Source organism: Vombatus ursinus, unplaced genomic scaffold (genome assembly GCF_900497805.2).
Source record: "Vombatus ursinus unplaced genomic scaffold, bare-nosed wombat genome assembly UNPS02001287.1, whole genome shotgun sequence".
NCBI lineage: Eukaryota > Metazoa > Chordata > Mammalia > Diprotodontia > Vombatidae > Vombatus > Vombatus ursinus.
Window position 1 is genome coordinate 955,525 of NW_020941065.1, and position 20,234 is coordinate 975,758.

The window sequence follows — 20,234 nt, forward strand, 5'->3', positions numbered from 1 at the left end:
CACAGTCCACCATTAAAGTCAATCAATATCACTCAACAAGCATTTACTAAGTATATATTATGTGCTCAGTGCCGGAGATACAGAAAAAAAGGCAAAGACAATGTCCCTATCCTCAGTGAGCTCACATTTTAATGAGAGAGATACGTGCAAACAACCAGATTACCAGAGTTGTTGTTCAGTTATTTCAGTCATGTCTGATTCTTTGTGACCCCATTTGGCATTTTCTTGGCAAAGATACAAGAGTGGTTTGCCATTTCCTTCTCCATCTCATTTTATAGATGAGGAAACTGAGGCAAACAGGGTGAAGTGACTTGCCCAAGGTCACACAGCTGGTAAATGTCTGAGGACAGATTTGAACTCGGGTCTTCCTGACTCTAGGCCTGGTGCTCTATCCTCCTTACCACCTAGCTGCCTAGAGATTACCAGAGTAGATGAGAGTTAATCTCAGAGGGAAGGCACTAGCATTTACGGGTCCAGGCAAAGAGATGAGAGTGGAGACCAGGAAAGACCTCTTACAGAAGGTAGAATTTGAGCTGAGTCTTAAAGTAAGTCAGTGAAGCTAGGAGGCAAAGGTGAGGAGAGCATTCTAGGCATGGGGGACATCCCATAAGAGAGAAGGCAACAAAGCTGGGAGATGGCGGATCATGTGAGAGATTAACAAGAAATCACCAGTGAGCTCTTCATTGCCAAATCGAAGGGCCCTTTTTCAAACCTCATTCTTCTTGGTTCCTCTGAGGCATTTGACATTGCCCTGATTTCCAGAGTTTGACATTGCCCTGATTTCCAGGGTTTGACATTGCCCTGATATCCAGGGTTTGACATTGCCCTGATTTCCAGAGTTTGACATTGCCCTGATTTCCAGGGTTTGACACTGCCCCTGATTTCCAGGGTTTGACACTGCCCTGATTTCCAGGGTTTGACACTGCCCCTGATATCCAGGGTTTGACATTGCCCTGATATCCAGGGTTTGACATTGCCCTGATTTCCAGAGTTTGACATTGCCCTGATCTCCAGGGTTTGACACTGCCCCTGATTTCCAGGGTTTGACACTGCCCTGATCTCCGGGGTTTGACACTGCCCCTGATCTCCAGGGTTTGACATTGCCCTGATCTCCAGGGTTTGACACTGCCCCTGATCTCCAGGGTTTGACATTGCCCTGATCTCCAGGGTTTGACATTGCCCTGATTTCCAGGGTTTGACATTGCCCTGATTTCCAAGGTTTGACATGGCCCCGATTTTCCCAGGGTGGGGACTGGGGAGGAGGGATGGGAGCAGGGCTGCTTAAGAAAGACCCAATGCATTTTCTTCAGCTGTACCTTTCCTTGCCTGCCCTCTGCTGGAGCTGCTAGTGAACAGGAAAGTGAACCAAGAGAAAGACGAAGGGAAGAATCAGAATCCCAGAATGTCAGAGCCAGGAGGGACCTCAGGGGCCATGAAGTCCAGCTGCCCTCATTTTTCAGAGAAGGAAACTGAGGCCTGGAGAGGCAGAGAGACTTCCTCATAGGGTCACGGAGCTGGAAGGGATTTCAGATGCCTCATTTTACAAAGGAGGAAGCTGAGGCCCTGAGAAGGGGAGTGTGACTCACATAACTCTGGATCTTGAATTCCAGCTCATTCGTGTAAATAGGCGTTGTTTCCTTCTTTGTCCTCCTATCCCCAGTGCCTAGCGCGGTGCCTGGCATGTGTGGTTGCTGTTTAGTCATGTCCAACTCTGTGTGACCGCATTTGGGGTTTTCCTGGCAAAGATACTGGAGGGGTTTGCCATTTCCTTCTCCAGCTCATTTTACAAATGGGGAAACTGAGGCAAACAGGGTGAAGTGACTTGCCCAGGGTCAAACAGGTAGGAGGTATATGAGTCCAGACTTGAATTCACGTCTCCCAGACTCCAGGCCTGGGTCTCTATCCACTGTGCCACCGTAAGTGCTTGTTCATTGATTGTTTTTATATGGCCCAGCACCTAGCATAGTGCCTGGCACATAGCAAGGGCTTAGTAAATGTTTGTTGATTGATTGAACCTAGGTCTTCTGACTCCAATTTTAGGGCTCTTTCACTACCCAGAGTTTGGGCTCATGAGCAGTGTTAACAGAATTTTAAATTCTCTAACCTGTGAATACCCAGAACCTCCCAAAGCAGACCAGAGTCAGGAGTTCGAGGAAACAAGTAGTGGTTTAATTAATTTTGGAGTGAGGAATGCTCCCCATGCTGGAGTAAAAGCATAGCTTGTATACATGAATCACAAGTGGGGAAGGGGTAGGGGTAGAGAAGGTAGATTACAAAACAGTCATTTCTAAGGCCTGAGTAGTTTCCCATGACAAGCCCATAGTGCGGGATGATAGAGGTGTCCTGGAGCTCTATGGGAACAGTACTGTTTCATGTCTTTGGGGGTTGTTACTTGGCAAGGTGCAGGATCAGAGTTCTGTGGTGGCATGGGTTCTACAATCTTTAAGTTGCTTCACTTAACATACACAGGCACAAGAAAGCAGTGATTGTGAGAGCATTGTAAAGGATTTGATTGATCATTTCAAGCTGCATTCTAAGCTTCTGACTACCAAGCCAGGAGAGGTAGCTCTGAGAAATCTAAATTATTATTATATTCATTACACATATAATATCGATTAATATGAAAGTCATAACTCCCTTCACAGTAGTAACAGGCTTTGCTATCACACTTCAAGGTTTGCAAAGTGATTTATACACACTATCTCATTTGAGACTCACAGCAACCCTGGGAGGTAGTTAGGTACTAGAAAGGTCATTATCCCCATTTTACAGATGGAGGAAACTGAGGCTCTAAGATGTGAAGCAGTTTGCCTTTGGTTACATGGCTAAGGCTTTATCTTTGCCTCAAGGAATCTCAAGATGCTTCTAAGGCCTTCCTTTGCTGATTTCCCTCCCACTCAAAATGTATTTTGTCTAGGTTTTGAATTTATCTATTTGTGTACATGTTGTGTTCTCCCCCTCCACCCCAGGAGAAGGCAAGCTTGCTGAGGGCAGGAACTGGTTTGTCTTTGTATCTCCAGCACCTAGCTTTGGCTTGATACGCAGTATATTCTTAAAAATGCCTGACAATGCCCTAAATGCCTTGAATTAAAACATCAGAAGTGAGATTTGAATTCAGGTTATCCTGAGTCCCATCCAGTCCTCTGTGTGCTAGAGCTCATGTAGTTTCTGTTAGTCTTTATCTGTCAGAATGACCCTCATGCACTAAGTTGTCTCTTTCCTTTCTTCCTCCCTCCCTCCCTCCCTTCCTTCCTTCCTTCCTTCCTTCCTTCCTTCCTTCCTTCCTTCCTTCTTTCCTTCCTTCTTGTCTTCCTTCTTTCTTTCCTTCCTTATTTCTTTCCTTCACCCTTTTTCTCTCCTAAGATGAAGCGGGCTGGGACCACAGGATCAGCAAGAGGCATGGCACTCTATGAAGAGGAGGTGAGTTGACACCATGGGGCTACTGATACCAGGCAGCCCCATCACAATCTGTCTGTCCACCCTTCACTCCCACTCCTCATGCACACAAGGGCATGGCCCTAACCCATTGCTCTTCCCTCCCCCCCAACTTCTCTCTCTCTCTCTCTCTCTCTCTCTCTCTCTCTCTGTCTTATACACACGCGCGCGCGCACACACACACACACACACACACATTACCAGTCTGATTCCCACAACAGCTTCCTGGTCTTGGGATCTATGGCCTAGGATGGGGCAGTATGGGATAGTTCACCCACTGAACTAATCTGCCCCTTGATCTCTCTCCTTAACAAACATTTTACCTTGGGCTTAGTGGGCCAATTCATTATAATCAGTCAACAAACACTGATGAAGTTCTTTCCATGTGGCATTACCATTGGAGATAAAAAAAAAAAAAACAAGATCAAAAGCTCCTTAAGGAGCTCACAATTGAATGGGATAAGCCAGTGGTTCTCATAGCAGGCCCCCTTCTCCTTGAGATGATGCCTATTCAGGCTGTCTCCCCATTCTATGATTCCACAGCCCTTCACCTAAGCTTGTCTGCCTCTTTTTTAGCAGGTGGAACGTGTGGGCGATATTGAGGAACGTGGCAAGATCCTGGTGTCACTCATGTATAGCACGCAGCAAGGAGGCCTCATTGTGGGTATCGTGCGCTGTGTCCACCTGGCCGCAATGGATGCTAATGGCTACTCTGACCCCTTTGTCAAACTGTGAGTCCCTGACCTGGGGTTGGGAAGAGAGAACAGAAGGGGAGACATCCCATGAGAGACGGACAGTGGTCAGAGGTTCAGCAGAGAGATAGGGAGCAAGATAAGAGATCAGATAGACTGGGCTGCCAGGTGCCCACCATTTCCAAGACATACCAGATTCTACTCTCTTAATTTGAGATGAAGGGTCAGGGCAAGGCTGATGTTGCTGTTTCCGAATCATAGAATCTGAGAGTAGGAAAGGAACTCATTGGCCACTTGTTCCAACCAATGTATCATGAGAATCCTCACTACAACCCACCCAACAGATGGCTAGCCAGGTTTGACTAACAGCTGTCCAAAGAGGGGGTCCCCACCATCACTCAGATCAGCCTGTTTCTCTTTTGGACAACTCTCATTGTTAGGAACTTTTTTCCGACACAAAGCCCAGATTGGCCTCTTCTTAAATTCCACCCATTGCTCCTGGCTCTGCCCTTTGGGGCCAAGTTTTTTTTCAACTATGTCATGAACTCAAGGCCCTTCAACATCCTGGTTCCACCTATTGAAGGACGAAATTATTATTAAGAGCACAGCTTTTGACAAAGTATTCTAGAAGACAGATGATAATAGATATCTCCCATCACTACTAAATCCTGCTTTTGTGCCAGGCTTGTGATCTGTTTCTTGAACTTTTCATCTATTTCCTCATTCTGTCCTACTGGTCTGTAGAACATGCTGATGAAGTCATCAGTTTTGTTTCTTCCTCCACTGATCTTTACCAATTGACGCCCCCGCCATACATCTCCCTTCTGGTTCCTGGATTTCCTCACGTGATTACACCTTCTTTAAAAGAAAAATTCTTGCTGTCTTTGTCTTTTTCTTTTTTATATCACTCTTATTTCCCAATGTCTCCTCACCCCCTGCAACCAGAGATCCTTCCCCATAACAAAGAAAAAAAGAAAAAGAGAAAAAGATGGGTTAGCGAAATTAATGAAACACAGCAACCAGGTCTGACAATACATGCAATGTTGCCCACACATATTCCCTCATCTTTGCAAAGAAGGAAGAGTGGCACAGCGTTATATCTCTTCTTTGGGGTATAACTTGGTAATAGCTAAACATTATAAAATACCGACTATGTGCCTGGCACTGTGCTGAGCACTTTACAATTATTATCTCATTCGAGCCTCACAAAAACCCTGCAAAATAGGTCTAATTATTATTACCATTTTACAGCTGAAGAAACTGAGGCAGACAGAGGTTAAACAACTGCCCCAGAGTTACATAGCTAGCAGGTGTCAGATTGAAGGATGAACATTCCTTCTCAATATAAAATGCTATCCTGTTTCTCTTGAGTAAGGTATACCTATTCAGAACCATATTCCAGATATGGGCTTCATTTTACCATAGCTTAGTAATACCTATGGGGCTAACTTTGCCGCCTTACACAAAATTTGGACATGTCTTTATAAACTTTTGAAGCTATGGATTTTTACCCCTGCCTTCCTTCTTGGATTTTGTTTCCTGTGAACTTCTGACTGTCTCTACCACCATTCTTTCCAATTATAGCTGTCTTTTATGTTATCTGCCTTGGTGGATATACATGAGCAGTTTGTACCCTCTGGGCTGCCCCTCCTTGTACACACAGATTGTAGTTTGGGTCCTTAGGGGTTTAGGTACTCTTGTGGGTCCAAACTCCTCCATCTTTAGCTCATGAGCCCCCACAGGTAGGAAGTAGCTCAAAGCAACAGCATTTCCTGAGATGACACTGTGATAACAGTAGATCCAAAATAGTCTCCCCAGAAACCCAACGCATATTCTTTCACAGTCACACAGTATCAGTTGACAAACACCTAGAGATCACTGGTAGAGAAGCACACATGCTATTAGGTAAATACAGAGTAATTGACCAGGAGTCAGAAAGACCCGAGTTCAAATGCAGCTTCAGATACTCATTAGCTGTTTGACACTGGGCAAATTAGTAGTGACTTAGTAGGGAGCATTTCTGTGGCATTTTAAGGTTTACAGAGTCTTTTAGAATACCTCATCTGATCCTTTTAACAACTCTGGGAGATAAATGCTATTTTTATCCCCCCTCCTTTTCTTTTGGAGGAAACTGAGATTAAATGACTTGCCCAGGTTCACATAGTTAGTATCTGATGCTGGATTTGAACTCAGAACTTCCTGACTTCAGGTCTAGTGCTCTACCCACTGACCATCCCTCTCAGTTTCTCTCTTCAGTTTCATCTATAAATTGAAAGCCACGGACTCGATAACCTTTGAGGTCCCTTCCATCTCTAAACCACATGTGGTGGCAGTTACTCACACCTCCGGGAATGGAGATCCCCACTGTCCCTTCCTTTCTCTCAGGGGTCTTCATGCTGTCACCCCCTGGAAAGGAGAAAGAAATTTCTTCTCCTCCAACTTCTTTCCCGGAGTTGAGAAATGATTGCCCCTCAAGAGCTTCCATAAATGACTGTCCTCTTGATTCCTCAGAGTTGTTTTCCATTTCATCTGACTCCTAAGAGAATGTGTCTCGTTCCTGAAAGAGCTGTCAGTGGCGTGGCTGATCCTTGGTTATCTACCCTCTAGTTCTATCCATTCTGATGGATAGAGAATTCTCTTACCTTGTCAAGAAATAACAAAGTATTGGCATATCTTTGCATTTTAACACCTTGATACTTCATCGTCTGTTACCTGTTCCTTACCTTTGAGATTTCATCAACTGAGCTGGGGGGAAGAATCAATGGAGAGGGGAGACAGATGGAATCACTTCAGTACATGTTGCTGCAAAATTCCTCAGTGCTCTCTGCACTAATTCAAATGCTCTGACTTTAAATCAAAGCTTTCCACCGAAAGAGGAAATCTGCCCCTGCCATCCATTATGCTTTATAAATCTTACAATGACATATAAGTGGGAGTTAGCATCACACCCAGGCTTCCTCTCTGAAAAATAGACTGTTGTTTGTGGTTTTTCTCAGAGATTAGCCCTTAATGAGAATTAATTAATACAGCATCTCCAGTTCAGTGATGAGCTAGATACTGGAGATTAAAGTGACTGTGTTTTCCATTGGCCATGAAAGAAATGAGCTTATTGGGGTGTTGAATTGTGTTTTGTTAAATGCCAGCTATGGGAAAATTGATTTTAATAATCTTTATCTCCCTCAATGGCTCTGGAAAGGTTTGTGTTTACATGACCACATTTGAAATGAAAACCATGGCTACAATATTATTCAGCTTCCAGGAATATGTAAGATGTGATTAAGGAAAGAGAGGGCACTCTGTGGTTTGGCAGAAGGGAAAGAGATTTTGTATATAGTTGGTTCTAATCATTTGGAGAGCACTTCATATTTATATCAGTCGTTTCTAGACACAACTCATCCCCAACACCAAACCCTCCCTTTTATCAAAGAAAAACAGCTAGGTAAAAGCAATTGATCAAAGTTACCACATCTGACAGTGTATGCAATACACTGGCCCAGTGTTCCCCCACCTTTCTGTCTATATGAGGGAGTCATATCATATTGACTCTGCAATCAGAAGGCCTGGGTTCAGTCAGTCAGTCAACAAGTAATTTATTAAGAGCCTTCTATGTGCCAGGAACTGTGCTAAGTGCTGAGGATACCAAAAAAATGGTCCCTGTTCTCAAGGAGCTCACATGATAATGGGGAAGACAGCATGCAAACATATATGTGTATATAAGATATTTGTAGCATAATTGGGAGGTAATCTCAGAGGGAAGGCACTAGCAGGTGGGAGATCAGGGAAGGTTTCCTGCAGAAGGTAAAAGTTTAGCTGAGACTTGAAGGAAGCCAGGAAAACCAGGAAATAGAGGCAAGGAAGGAACTATCTCTCAGATGGGGCTTTTGAGTTTGAAAAAACTATCTTTTTTGAGATATAGTAACCCTGGGAGGGGGAGGTGCTATAAGCATAAATACCTCCATTTTACAGATGAGGAAACTAAGGATCTGAGGGTTTAAAGACTTGCTCACAGTTGCACAGGCAGTAATTAGTCAGTCATTGGACAGGCTTTTTGGACAGACACAATCAATCAATCAATCATTCAATGATTCTTTTGGTTGGGCACTGCATGCTAAGCCCCAGGAGTACAAACACAACAGAGAAACAGTTCCTGATGTCAATGAGCTATATTCTACTGAAGAAACAGCCATTTAAGTACATAGGGGAAATATGCTAAATATGCTAAATCAATGTCCAGTTATTGGGGGGTGGAAGTGACAGTGCTCAGAACTGGGGGGAATAAGAAGAGATACCTTGAAGAAGCAATACCCAAGCTGAGGAGCTGGGACTCTGAAAGCCAGTGTTCTAATCCAAAAGGGCAGCCTATGATTAGAACAGGAGATGGGACAGAGCAGAGGTGCTAGGGGCCCCTGAATAGATTTCAGTGGGTAGGTGAACTTGAATGAGAGGGGAAAAATCACATCCTCATTTTCACTAACCCGGATTCCCATTGTAATTCTATGTACCTTATTTCATGTATTTAAAAACACTCTTCCAAGGGATCCCCCAGGCTTAACAAGATTTCTGAAGGGGTCCATGACCAAAAAAAAAAAAGCCTGGGAGTCCCTGGAATATAGAGAAAAACAAGTAGTCCAATTTATCTATAGAGTGTGTGAAGAGAAGAATGTGTGATTACACTGGAAAAATAGACCACAGCCAGACTCTGAAGGGCTTTGAAGGCCAAACTGGAGAGGTCACATTTTATCCAAAAGACAATAGGGGACCCATAATGCTTACTGAGTAGAGAAGTGACGTGTCAGATCTGCACTGTAAGAATATCCCTTGGGCAGCCACATGGAAGACAGAACGGGCCCAGATGCAGGTGGATGAAATAAGTTATAGCAATGGTCCAGGTGATTGATTTTCTAAGTCAATATGCTTCCTGCAGGGATCCTTATGAATGGTTTCTATTTGAATTTGACACCATTGGATGAAGGCAATGATCATCTCTTGGGGGCTATGTTCAGTTCTGGAAGCCACATTTTAGGAAAGATTTTGATATACTGGAGAGTTGCCAAGCAGTGCAGTCAATGACCTCAAGATGTTGCCATATAATGACTGCTTGGAGGAACTCGGGATGGTTAAGCCCAGGGAAGAAAAGACTCGGGGGCCATAGTAGCCATCTTCAAGTACTTGGAAGGCTGTTGTGTGAAAGAGAGCTTTCATCCTGCTTGGCCCCAGAGGACCTTTTGTTAAGGGGATTTGTTCTGTGAAGTTTGGATTCAGTCAAAGGGCTGAACTTGGGGACCCAGAGGGCCACATGTGGCCTTGAGGCCGAAGGTTCCCCACCCCTGGCCTAGGAAGACAAACTTGCCGATGATTAGAGCTTTCCCAAAGATGAATGAACTGCTTTGGGTAGTAATAGGTTCCATGTAGGTCCCCAAGCCGAGGCTGGTGGACCACTTGTTGAGGACGCTGTGAAGGCGATTCCTTTTTCAGCTATGGATTAGATTGGCTTCACTCGCTTCCTTTATGTGCCAGCTAAAGTCCACCTTCTGCAAAAAACAAACAAAACAAAAACAAAAAACATACCTCTCTCAGACCCCCAAAATGCTAGTGCCTTCTCTTTGATTATCTCCCATTTGTCCTGTATGTCTCTTCTTTCTTTGTATATCATTGTTTGTATTTTATCTCCACCATTAGACTATCAATTCCTTAAAAGCAAGGATTATCTTTTGCCTTTTTTTATTATCTCCAGTGCTTAGCACAGTGCCTGGCACATAGTAGGTGTTTAATAAGTGCTAGTTGACTGACTGACAGATGGCCTCTGAAGTCCTTTCCAACTGTGATATTCTATGATTTTGAAATTCAACCTCCATTGCCATCTCCCTACTCCTATCCTCCAGAAGCAGCCAGACAAGAAATCAGCTTTTTATCCAAGTAGATCTGTGTTCAAATGTCACCTCTAGTACATATTGGCTGTAAGAGCTTGGGCAAGTCACTTAACCTCCTAGTGTCCCAGATGACCCCCGACAATTGGCACCTTTACTTATTTCTTGCCAGAGGCCTACTGTCATTTTTCTATGTTTGTATGGGTCAGGTTGCCATTCAGTGAACTGGCTGGTAGATTCCTGCCCCTACTGTCTTTCTTCTTGGCACACTTTCCTCACCCCTGTATAACTCCCATATTCTATGCTCCTACCACCCGGTTCTTCTCTAGAAGAAATCATGCATTAGGGTGGCAGTGGCACACACAGCTGCCATCCATTCTGGCATTAACATTATGCTTAGCATTTGGTAGTGTCCCAGTAAGGGAGGTGATAACCTGCCCTGATGAAGGAAGTGTCTCACTGACAATTTCCTCCACTGATAAAACCACAGAGCCAGCCCCAAACCCCAAATAACAACAGTCCTGATGGTACTTACTGTTGCCCCACAGCTGGCTGAAACCAGACATGGGAAAGAAAGCCAAGCACAAGACACAGATCAAAAAGAAGACTTTGAATCCTGAGTTTAATGAGGTAAGTGCCCTCCAAAGGTGTTGTGGGTTTCAGATGGGAGAAAGCATGGAAATAAGGTTAAACAAAGTGGATTTAGTGAGGCAGCGATATGGGCCAGCTCAGAGCTTGTAGACTCATTGGCTGTCAGAGCTGGAAGAAAATCTGTCTTCTGGCACAGATGGGGAATGTGGCCCACAGTGGTGAAGGGAGTTGGCCGCCATCATACGGCACGAGTCAAGATCTTCTGGCTAACTCCCAATTCTGTTCACTTTCAATGGAAGCAACCACAAAGTGCACAGCACATTTCATTAATGTGTGTGCCCAGGAAATGAGAGACAGACAGAGAGAGATGGAGACAGAGAGACAGAGACACACAAAGAGACAGAGAGGGATGAATGGAGAGCTAGAGATGATAAAGATAGAGAGACAGATAAGGATAGAGAGCTAGCAATAATAGTCTTAGATAAAAATTATATAGACAGAGAGATAGACGTGATAAGTTAGAAATAGACATCGAGAGATAAAAATGATAAAGAGCTATAGATGATAGAAATAGATGTGTATGTACAAATACACATACAGATTATGTATATATGCACACAATAGATATGTATATATGCATGTAGAGCATATATACATATATATGAACATAGATAGATCTATGTATATATAACACATATACATGTGTTAAGGCAAAGATATTGAATACTTAGTCATAAAAGACATTATTTTTATTGATTAAAGAAACTAAATAATAACTAAGCTTAATTAAAAAAAACAAACTTCTGTTTAAAATATCAGCTTTAAAAATGAGGAACAAAATAGTAACTTTGGGGGAGACCCTATACACATACCTATGGCAGCAACCCCTTGGCATCTGAGGTGATAATAAAATATACTACATATGGAGTCAGGGGACCTGAATTCAAATCTCAGTTTTGCTCTGGACTAGCTCTGTGGTCTTGGGCATGGCACTTCTCTTGATGTCAGTTTCCTTCTCTGTGAAATGAGGGTGTTGGACTTGTGGCCCCTGAGGGGCTTTCCTTCAGCTCTAGGATCCTATGACCAGGTCGTCCCCAAACCATTGTGGGAAATCTGTTGGGTTGTACTGTATGCTGCACATACCGTTCTCATCTTAGAGCTTACACAGAGGGCAATCAGTAGGCAAGGGAGAAGGTCTGAACTCTAACCAGATTATTTCTTCTCACTGTTAGTGTAGTTAGAAAAATAGGACATTTAATGTGAGCAGGAAGGCAGTAACTGCTGTGAGAAAATCCAGAAAGGACAATAGGTTCTCTCCACCTCTCTTAACAAATTCAACGATAAACATTCACTAATACACATTCACCTTGACTCTGTGCAAGGCACTGTGCTAGGTGGGGGTTAGGGGATAAAAGCACAACAGTTTTGGACCTTGTAGAGCTTACATGTATACTGAGTGAGGAAATGGGAGGACCGGTATAGACTCTAATAAGTAAATGTAATTCACAGCCTAGAGCAAGGGGTCAGTAAACTACTACCAGAAATACCAGCCAAATCTGGCCCATCTCCTCTTTTTGGATGGCCTGTGAGTTAGAACCCAAAACTCTGGGCTTATGGGGACCAGGTTCCATCTTGGGTGATTCTCTAAAATCACAGCTCTTTGGCTCCTTCTTCTATTATCCAGAATTTCTTCATGGAACTTCCAAATAGAGTTTCTGTTTAGGTCTCCACAAATGTGGGTGAAAAGGTCTTAGCTCTTATGCAAGTTCTCAGAGTAACAGTGTATATTAGGAATGGGACCTTGGGGATGATTTCAAAGGGCCCTTCCAGTTCCATAACCTGGGATCTAATTATTCTAAGTCACAGGAAAACAATTGATTCCCTTTCACCACTAATTCATTCCTTTTCCCACACTCACTATACCCTAAGCAGATGTCAAAGGGGAGGAGATCACTAGAAGCATTTGGCACTGTTACCTAGAGAAAGGACTAAACTCATTTCCACCAAGCTCTTTGAGGATAGGTGCCCAGGTCCAAACACAGACAGTCACATCTGAAAGGGTTCATAGAACAGATTGTCACAAATAAGAAATGTCTTTACCTTCTTTTTTTTTTTCTTTTTGCCTTTTTTTTTTGATGAGGCAATTGGGGTTAAGTGACTTGCCCAGTGTCACACAGCTAGTAAGTGTCATGTGTCTGAGGCCAGATTTGAACTCAGGTCCTCCTGACTCCAAGGCTGGAGCTCTATCCACTGAGCCACCTAGCTGCCCCAGAAATGTCTTTAGAGCATAGGATTCTCAGCTGGCAGGGACCCTAGAACACAGACTGTCAGATCTGAGAAAGGTCTTACAACTAAAGATGTCAGAACTAGGAGGGACATAAGAATAGAGAATGTTAGAACTTGGGAGGAAGCTTAGAACATAGAATGTCAGAGCTAAGAGAGATCTTAGAACACAAACTGTCAGAGTTGGAAGGGACCTTAGAACAAAAAATATCAGAACTAGGAGTGACATAAGAACAGAGAATGTCAGAGCTAGAGGTAACTTAAGAGATTATCTAGTTCAACCTCTGGTGACACAGGAGGAAACTGAGGACCAGAATAGGGCCATGTATTGAGAGCTTAGTGGTCATAGCATCATAGATTTTGATATGAGACCATCTAGTCCACCCTACCCCTTCCTTTTCTTAAATGAGGAAACGTTATTGTTGCTGTTGTTGAATCATTTCAATTATGTCCATCTCTTTGTGAGCCCATTTGAGATTTTCTTGGCAAAGATACTGGAGCAATTTGCCATTTCTGTCTCCAGCTCATTTTACAGATGAGGAAATTGAGGCAAACAGGGTGAAATGACTTGCCCAGGGTCACACAGCTAGTCTGAGATCTGATTTGAACTCACATCTTACTGAGTGCAGGCCCAGTGCTCTATCTACTGCAGTACCTAGCTGCCCCAACAAAATTAAAAAAAAACTGAGGCAAACAGGGTTAAGTGACTTGCCCAGGGTCACACGGCTGGGAAATGTGTGAGGCCAGGAGATTTGAACTCAGGAGGAGGAGTCTTCCTGACTCCAGGTCTGGCACCTCTATCCATTGCACTACCTAGCGGCCAGGAAATATGAACAGCCCAAGTGACATGCTCAAAGACATGCAGGTAATAAGTGGCAAAGCTGAGATCTAAACCCTGTCCCACGCTGCCTACAAATCCAGTGTTCTTTCCACAGCACAGCTGGAGAAGTGACTTGGCTAATGTTACACAGAAAGTTAATGGGTGAGCTTGGGCTGGAAGCCAGGTCTGTGCCTCTGGTCCCCTAGTTTCTAGGGCCTTTCTATGCTACTTCTATTCCTGTTTGAGCAAATTCAAGGAAATTGTCTCTTCTTTGATCGGATTCTAACCAAGAACACTCGATATTTCCAACAGTGCTTAAAGACCTTTGTAAATCGATGTATTTGTCAAAAGGGGATTCAGATTGGGACAGGAAGTATGAGGTGAGAAGCTCCTCTCAGTTTCCTGTTTCTGATGACCTAGGCTCATAGACACCTCTATCTTGGTTCTTTTTTTTTTTTCTTGAGGATAGGGGGGATGTGCCTCCAGTTTGAATAATATTGTTGTTTTCTCTCATTTCCCTTTCAGGAGTTTTTCTATGATATAAAACACAGTGATCTGGCCAAGAAGTCACTGGACATCTCTGTCTGGGATTATGACATTGGCAAATCCAATGATTATATTGGTGAGTATAGGCATTGCCACCTGAACTGAGTGGGGGAGACCTGGGGATTTTGTGGGCAACTTTATTTTTTCTTATCCAGCTGAGAAAAGGGGCAAGGGGGAGGAACTAGGTACAAGGGCTCCTCATTCTGGGGGACCTGACTCACAGTGCTTAAAAGGAACCTAGCCGCTAGTTGTAGTGGGCTAAGTGAGTTTGTACTCATGCATTCACTTAGTCACTGATCAAGACAACTCAGCTGCAGGCCAGGAGTTCTAAAACTGAGTAGATTAACTCCACCAAAGGACTTAGATTGGCAAGAAGATGCAGATTGGTTCTCCTGGACCCTGGAGCCCCTTCCCACCATGGCCGCTGGTCTCCCCAACAGCCTAGCTCATGGTGACTGGGTTTGTTCCAAGGCGGACTTTAGCAAGAATGATGAAATGTCCTATCCCACCTTCACTAGTCTCTGCTTCCCTTCCTCATCAGCTCCTTAGCATCAAACCACATCATCTCTCCTTGGTGACCTGGTTTTCCCTTCTCCTTTACTCTCTGAAGGAGAATGAGGAGAGGTTCTGCTGGACGTGTGGAAAGAAAAACTTCTCAATCCAGTAAGACTTTAGAAGGTCGAACCTGGAGTCAGGTAGAGCTGAATTTAAATCCTGACTCTGACATGCACTAGCTATATGATTATGGGTTGGGCATTTGCCCTTTCTGAGACTCAGTTGCCTCATTTGTAAAATAGTGACAGCAGTGCCTATCACATTGGTTTGTAGCAAGGATTATGTGTGACAAAGACTCCAAGATCATAGGAGCATTTTTACATATATATGTATATATACATACATGTGTATACATGTATACACATACACACACATATATGTATATTTAGCATGTGTGTATATACATACATGAGTATATATGTACGTACGTATACATATGTATGTATATATTTGCAAGCTTCAAATATGTCTGCTGTTACTGATAGCATTTATATAACTTTAAGGTTTGCAAAGCATTTTACAAATATTTCATTTGACTTTTATAACAATGCTAGGAAGAAGGTGCTATTATGGTCCCTGTTTTATAGATGAGGAAACTGAGGCAGACACAGGTTATACAACTTGCTTAGGGTCGCACAGTTAGCAAGCATCTGAGGCAGGATTTGAACTTGGGTCTGCCTGACTTCATGGCCAGTGCTCTAACCACTGAGATTACCACCACTACTACCCTGGAATCATAGATTTAGAGTTTGAAGGGCCCTGAGAGGTCACCTAGTCCCACTTCTTCATTTTACAGAAGCAGAAACTGAGGCAGACAGAGGTTCAAGTGCCTTACCCGAGGTGCCACTGAGCACTTTGATATGCCTAGCTTTATTCAGGGATAAAATCCATGAAATTCTTTGCAAACACATATTTTTAACCAGATCTTGTAATTCATTGATTCAGAGAACTATTGGTGAGCAAACACTCTTTAGCCAATGCAGATAAACACTTGCCCTGCCACATATAATCTCTGGGAGCTGCCTGGGGCCTCTAGGAGGGTAAGTGACTTACCCAAGGTGGGGCAGCCAGTTTGTATTAGAGCACCTTGAACCCAGGTCCTCTGGACCTGGAGGCCAGCTCTCTCTACCCCACAATACCATGCTGCCTCAAATGGCATAAGGTGAAATAACTCTAATGCCCAACTGGGTGGCGTAAAGCACAAGTACCATGATAGTTCAATATGGTGAGAGACCAGTGAGGATGGGAGTATTTAGTCAAGGCTTCAGAAAGCAAATGTTAGGGGCAGCTAGGTGGCACAGTGGATAGAGCACCGGCCCTGGGGTCAGGAGGACCTGAGTTCAAATCCAGTCTCAGACAAGACACTTGACACTTACTAGCTATGTGACCCTGGGCAAGTCACTTAACCCCGATTGCCTCACAACAGCAACAACAAAAAAGGGAAAAAAAAAACAATAAAAATTTGAGGAAAAAAAAAGAGAAAGCAAATGTTAGTCTTTGAAGAGATAGCTAGGTGGTGTATGGATAAAGAGAACACTGGGCCTATAGTGAGGAAAACCTGAATTCAAATCTAGTCTCAAACACTTCCTAGCTGTGTGACCCTGGGCAAATCAATTCATCTTTGTCAGCCTCATTTTCCTCATCTGTAAAATAGGGATAATAATAGCAACCCAAGGTTGTTATGAGGTTCAAAAGAGATAATAATTCTAAAGCACTTAGCACAGTGCCTGGCACATAGTAAGCGCTATGTAAATGTCATTTACTTATTGTTTATTTCTGATTAAAACATATTTAGAAACTGGCTGTGTGACCTTAGGCAAGCCACTTACCCTATGTCTGCCTCAGTTTCCTAATCTGTAAAATGTAATAGCACCAAGCTCCCAGGATTGTTGTGAAGATCAAATAAAATAACACTTACAAAGTGCTTTGCAAACCTTAAAGATACGTAGGCTCAAAAGAGATAATAATTGGAAAGCACTTAGCACAGTAGCTGGCACATAGTAAGAGCTATGTAAATGCCATTTATTTATGTACTTATTTATTTCTTATTAAAACACAGACACTAGCTGTGTGACTTTATGCAAGTCACTTAATCTGTGTGTGCCTCAGTTTCCTAATCTGTAAAATGAGAATAATAATAGCACCTATCTCCCAAGGTTGTTGTGAGGATCAAATGAAATAATATGTGCTGCCTCAATTGTAGAGCTCTCTGGAGACACCTAGGAGAGGGCATGGGGTACAATGAAAAGATCAATGGATTTGGGAGTCCGGGGAGTGGAGTTCAAATCTCAGTTCTGTCATTTGCTGGGTAACCACTTCTGCCCCTTAGGTTCCTCGGCTTCCTTCAAGATTCAGCTCAGGGGCAGCTAGGTAGTGCAGTGGATAGAGCACTTGGTCCTGGAGTCAGGAGGACCTGAGTTCAAATCCGGCTTCAGACACATAACACTTACTAGTTGTGTGACCTTGGGCAAGTCACTTAACCCCATTGCCTAGCCCACCCAAAAAAATTTTTAAAAAAGGTTCAGCTCAAATCTCACGTTCTCACCGCCCCCCGCTCCTAGTGTATTCTTTCTGAGATTGCCTTTCATTTACCCTGTGTCTCATATACATGTAGCTGTTTGCTTGAGATCTCTCCCATAGAATGTGATCTCTTCGATGTCAACGACCATGTTTTAGACTTTCTCTGAATCCCCAGTGCTTCTGTAAGCTGAGATGTTCGAAGAGATGGCTTCCAAGGTTGCTGCTAGTTCCAAATCAGTGATCTAATATTCTATAGTTCTTATTCTGCACACAGTAGGCATATAATAAATAATATAATGGGAAAAATCTTTGAGTATTGCGGAGTCTGGAGTCTAATTTGAGATGACAGGATCAGAGATTTAGAGCTGGAAGGCACGCCAAAAGCCATCTAATCCAACCACCTCATTTTACAGATAAGGAAACTGAGGCCTATTGAAGCTATATGACTTGCCCAAGTTCAAACAAGTAGAAAGAATAAGATGCCAGCTTTAAACCCAAGCCTTCTGGCTCTAGCGCTCTCTAAATCTTGAAAGCAGATGTCTGCCTCCTCCAAAGGGGAAAAACAGGACTCTTAGTGTGTGTGCGAGTTTAAATGAGATCAAGGCAATTAACATCTAAAGTTTTTGAACACCTAAGTCTGCTAGACTCTGTGTGTGTGTGTGTGTGTGTGTGTGTGTGTGTGTGTGATGTTTTTCTGCTCAAACCCTCACCTTTAGAGGCCTGGGTTCAAACCCCAACGCTAACACTTAGTAGATGATTAACCATGGGCAAATCATTTGACCTCTCTGAGCCTCAGTCTCCTCATCTGTAAAATGGGGAGACATACACTCTCTTTCTCACCGTGTTGGAGACATGGAAAGTACTTAAAAGACTTTAAAGCCTTAATGTGCTTTGGAAATATGAATTACTATTCATTGTCACTGGTGTTATAAGGTTCGATCGTTAGTATGAGATGTTTATAAAAGGTCTTGAATACCAGGGATAGGAATTTGGAACTAGTGAAATAGGGAAATAGGGAGCAAATGTAGGTTCTTGAGCCAGAAAGCTCTGAGCTGAGAAAGTAAGATTCTTAGAAAGTAGGCTGTGTGACTTCCTGGGATGGGGATACCATCAACTAGCCAGAATCTTTCCTCTCTTTTCCAAGGAAAAAAGAAATCCTTGGTTCTGAATGAGAGGAGTTCTCTCCATGTGGCTAAGTGATTCCTCTCTCCTTGACCATTCCTGTGTTTCCCTGCTCCAGGTGGCTGCCAGCTGGGTATCACCGCCAAAGGAGAGCGCTTGAAACACTGGTACGAGTGTTTAAAAAACAAGGACAAGAAGATTGAACGTTGGCATAACCTACAGAATGAGAATCACGTCTCGAGCGATTAAAGCAGGGACCACAAGCCCCGCCCCGACCCCCTGTCCATTCCTCCTCTTTGCCCTCTGTCCCCCAGCTCCCCCCAGGCCTCCTGTCCATTCCTCCACTTTGCCCTCTGTCCCCCAGCTCCCCCCAGGCCTCCTGCCCATTCCTCCACTTTGCCCTCTGTCCCCCAGCTCCCCCCAGGCCTCCTGCCCATTCCTCCTCTTTGCCCTCTGTCCCCCAGCACCCTCCCCCCGCTGGCCCCCAGAACTCTCCACCCCAGACCTGCGATCAGCTGCGCTGGGTCCATGCGCCTGTCTGAGCCAGTCTCTCTGGGCTCCCTCTGCTGTGGGCGCTGACTCCAGATTGGAGTCTGGCCTTCTTTTTCTTTACCTGTACCTACCTTTGAGGTCTCTTTCTCCCCTCTTAAATATGAGGGGACACTTACCCCCCCTTTCACTCTCTCTTTCTTCCCCGTCTCTTTCTCTCACTCCTCCATTTTCTTTCTTCCCCTCTTTCTGTATTATTGTTCCTCTTTCAATCTATCTCCATGTTTCTTCTTTTGTCTTTTTCCATCCCTTCTCCTCTTTTCTTCCCTTGTTTTTTCTTCTCCCTTCTCTCTCTCCATATCTTTTTCTCTATCTTCTCTCTCCCACCTTCCCTCTTTACCTCTCTTCCCCCTCTTTCTCTCCCTTTATCTCTTTCTCCCTCCTTCCTTCTTGCTCTTGTTCTGTCTCTCTCTCTCCATATCTTTCCCTATCTTTTCCTGTTTTTTCTTTTCACTTTTCCTCCTTCACTCTCTCCCCTTCTCTCTTCTCTTCTTTATCATTCTCTCTCTGTTGCTGTCTCTCTGTCTCTTTCTTTCTGCCTCTGTCTCTTCATCTTTCTCTTTCTCTCTCTCTCTCCCTCTCTTTTTCTCTCCCTCTTGTCCCTGCTTCACAAAATTTCCTCTTGCCTGCCCCCCTGTAATCTCAAAGCTAACAACTTGGGCTAGTATCCCCTCCATGGGCTCCACACCTACTGACTATGAATCAGTGCTCCCTAAACTTCTGGCCTCTCTGGGTCAGAAATTAGGAACTTAACTTGGCTGCTAGAACAGGGGAGAGTTCTGGGAGGGGGAGGGATGCTGAAGGGGTTAATGAGGGTTATATCAGTTCCAGTAGTATAAATTTATCTACAAATCGTATTGGATAAATAGGGGGAAAAGGTTCTCCATTGTAGAGGACTATACCCATATGATATCTTCTTGTGGTATACACAGTCACACACCTAACTTTATGTTATAGTTTTAGAATATGATAAATCTTGGTGTGTGTCCAGTCAATAAACAACATGCAAAATAAATTAGGTGAAGGTGAGGGTTTGGGCAGAAGAAGAACAATCTCTCACACACACACACACACACACACACACACACACACACACACGAGTCTAGCTGACTTAGGTGTTCAAAATCTTTAGATGTGAATTACCTTGATCTCATTGAAACTCACATACGCACTAAGAGTCCTGTTTACCCCTTGTAAGAGGCAGGGGAGGCAGAAATCTTCATTCAAGAGAGGAGAGGCCAGACCTTAGTAACT

At 43.7% G+C, this 20,234-nt stretch overlaps 1 protein-coding gene across 1 annotated transcript in view; it reads left to right on the top strand.

The window, feature by feature from the left end:
* The window catches only part of RPH3A (rabphilin 3A), a 120,161-nt gene extending 100,957 nt beyond the window's left edge, over positions 1-19,204 (top strand). Inside the window, exons 16-20 of the mRNA XM_027864819.1 lie at positions 3,364-3,420; positions 4,012-4,166; positions 10,543-10,624; positions 14,214-14,310; positions 18,550-19,204. Coding sequence (XP_027720620.1) covers positions 3,364-3,420; positions 4,012-4,166; positions 10,543-10,624; positions 14,214-14,310; positions 18,550-18,680 — 522 coding nt within the window. The 3' untranslated portion in view covers positions 18,681-19,204. The remainder of the gene's footprint in view (positions 1-3,363; positions 3,421-4,011; positions 4,167-10,542; positions 10,625-14,213; positions 14,311-18,549) is intronic.
* Positions 19,205-20,234: the final 1,030 nt, after the last annotated feature.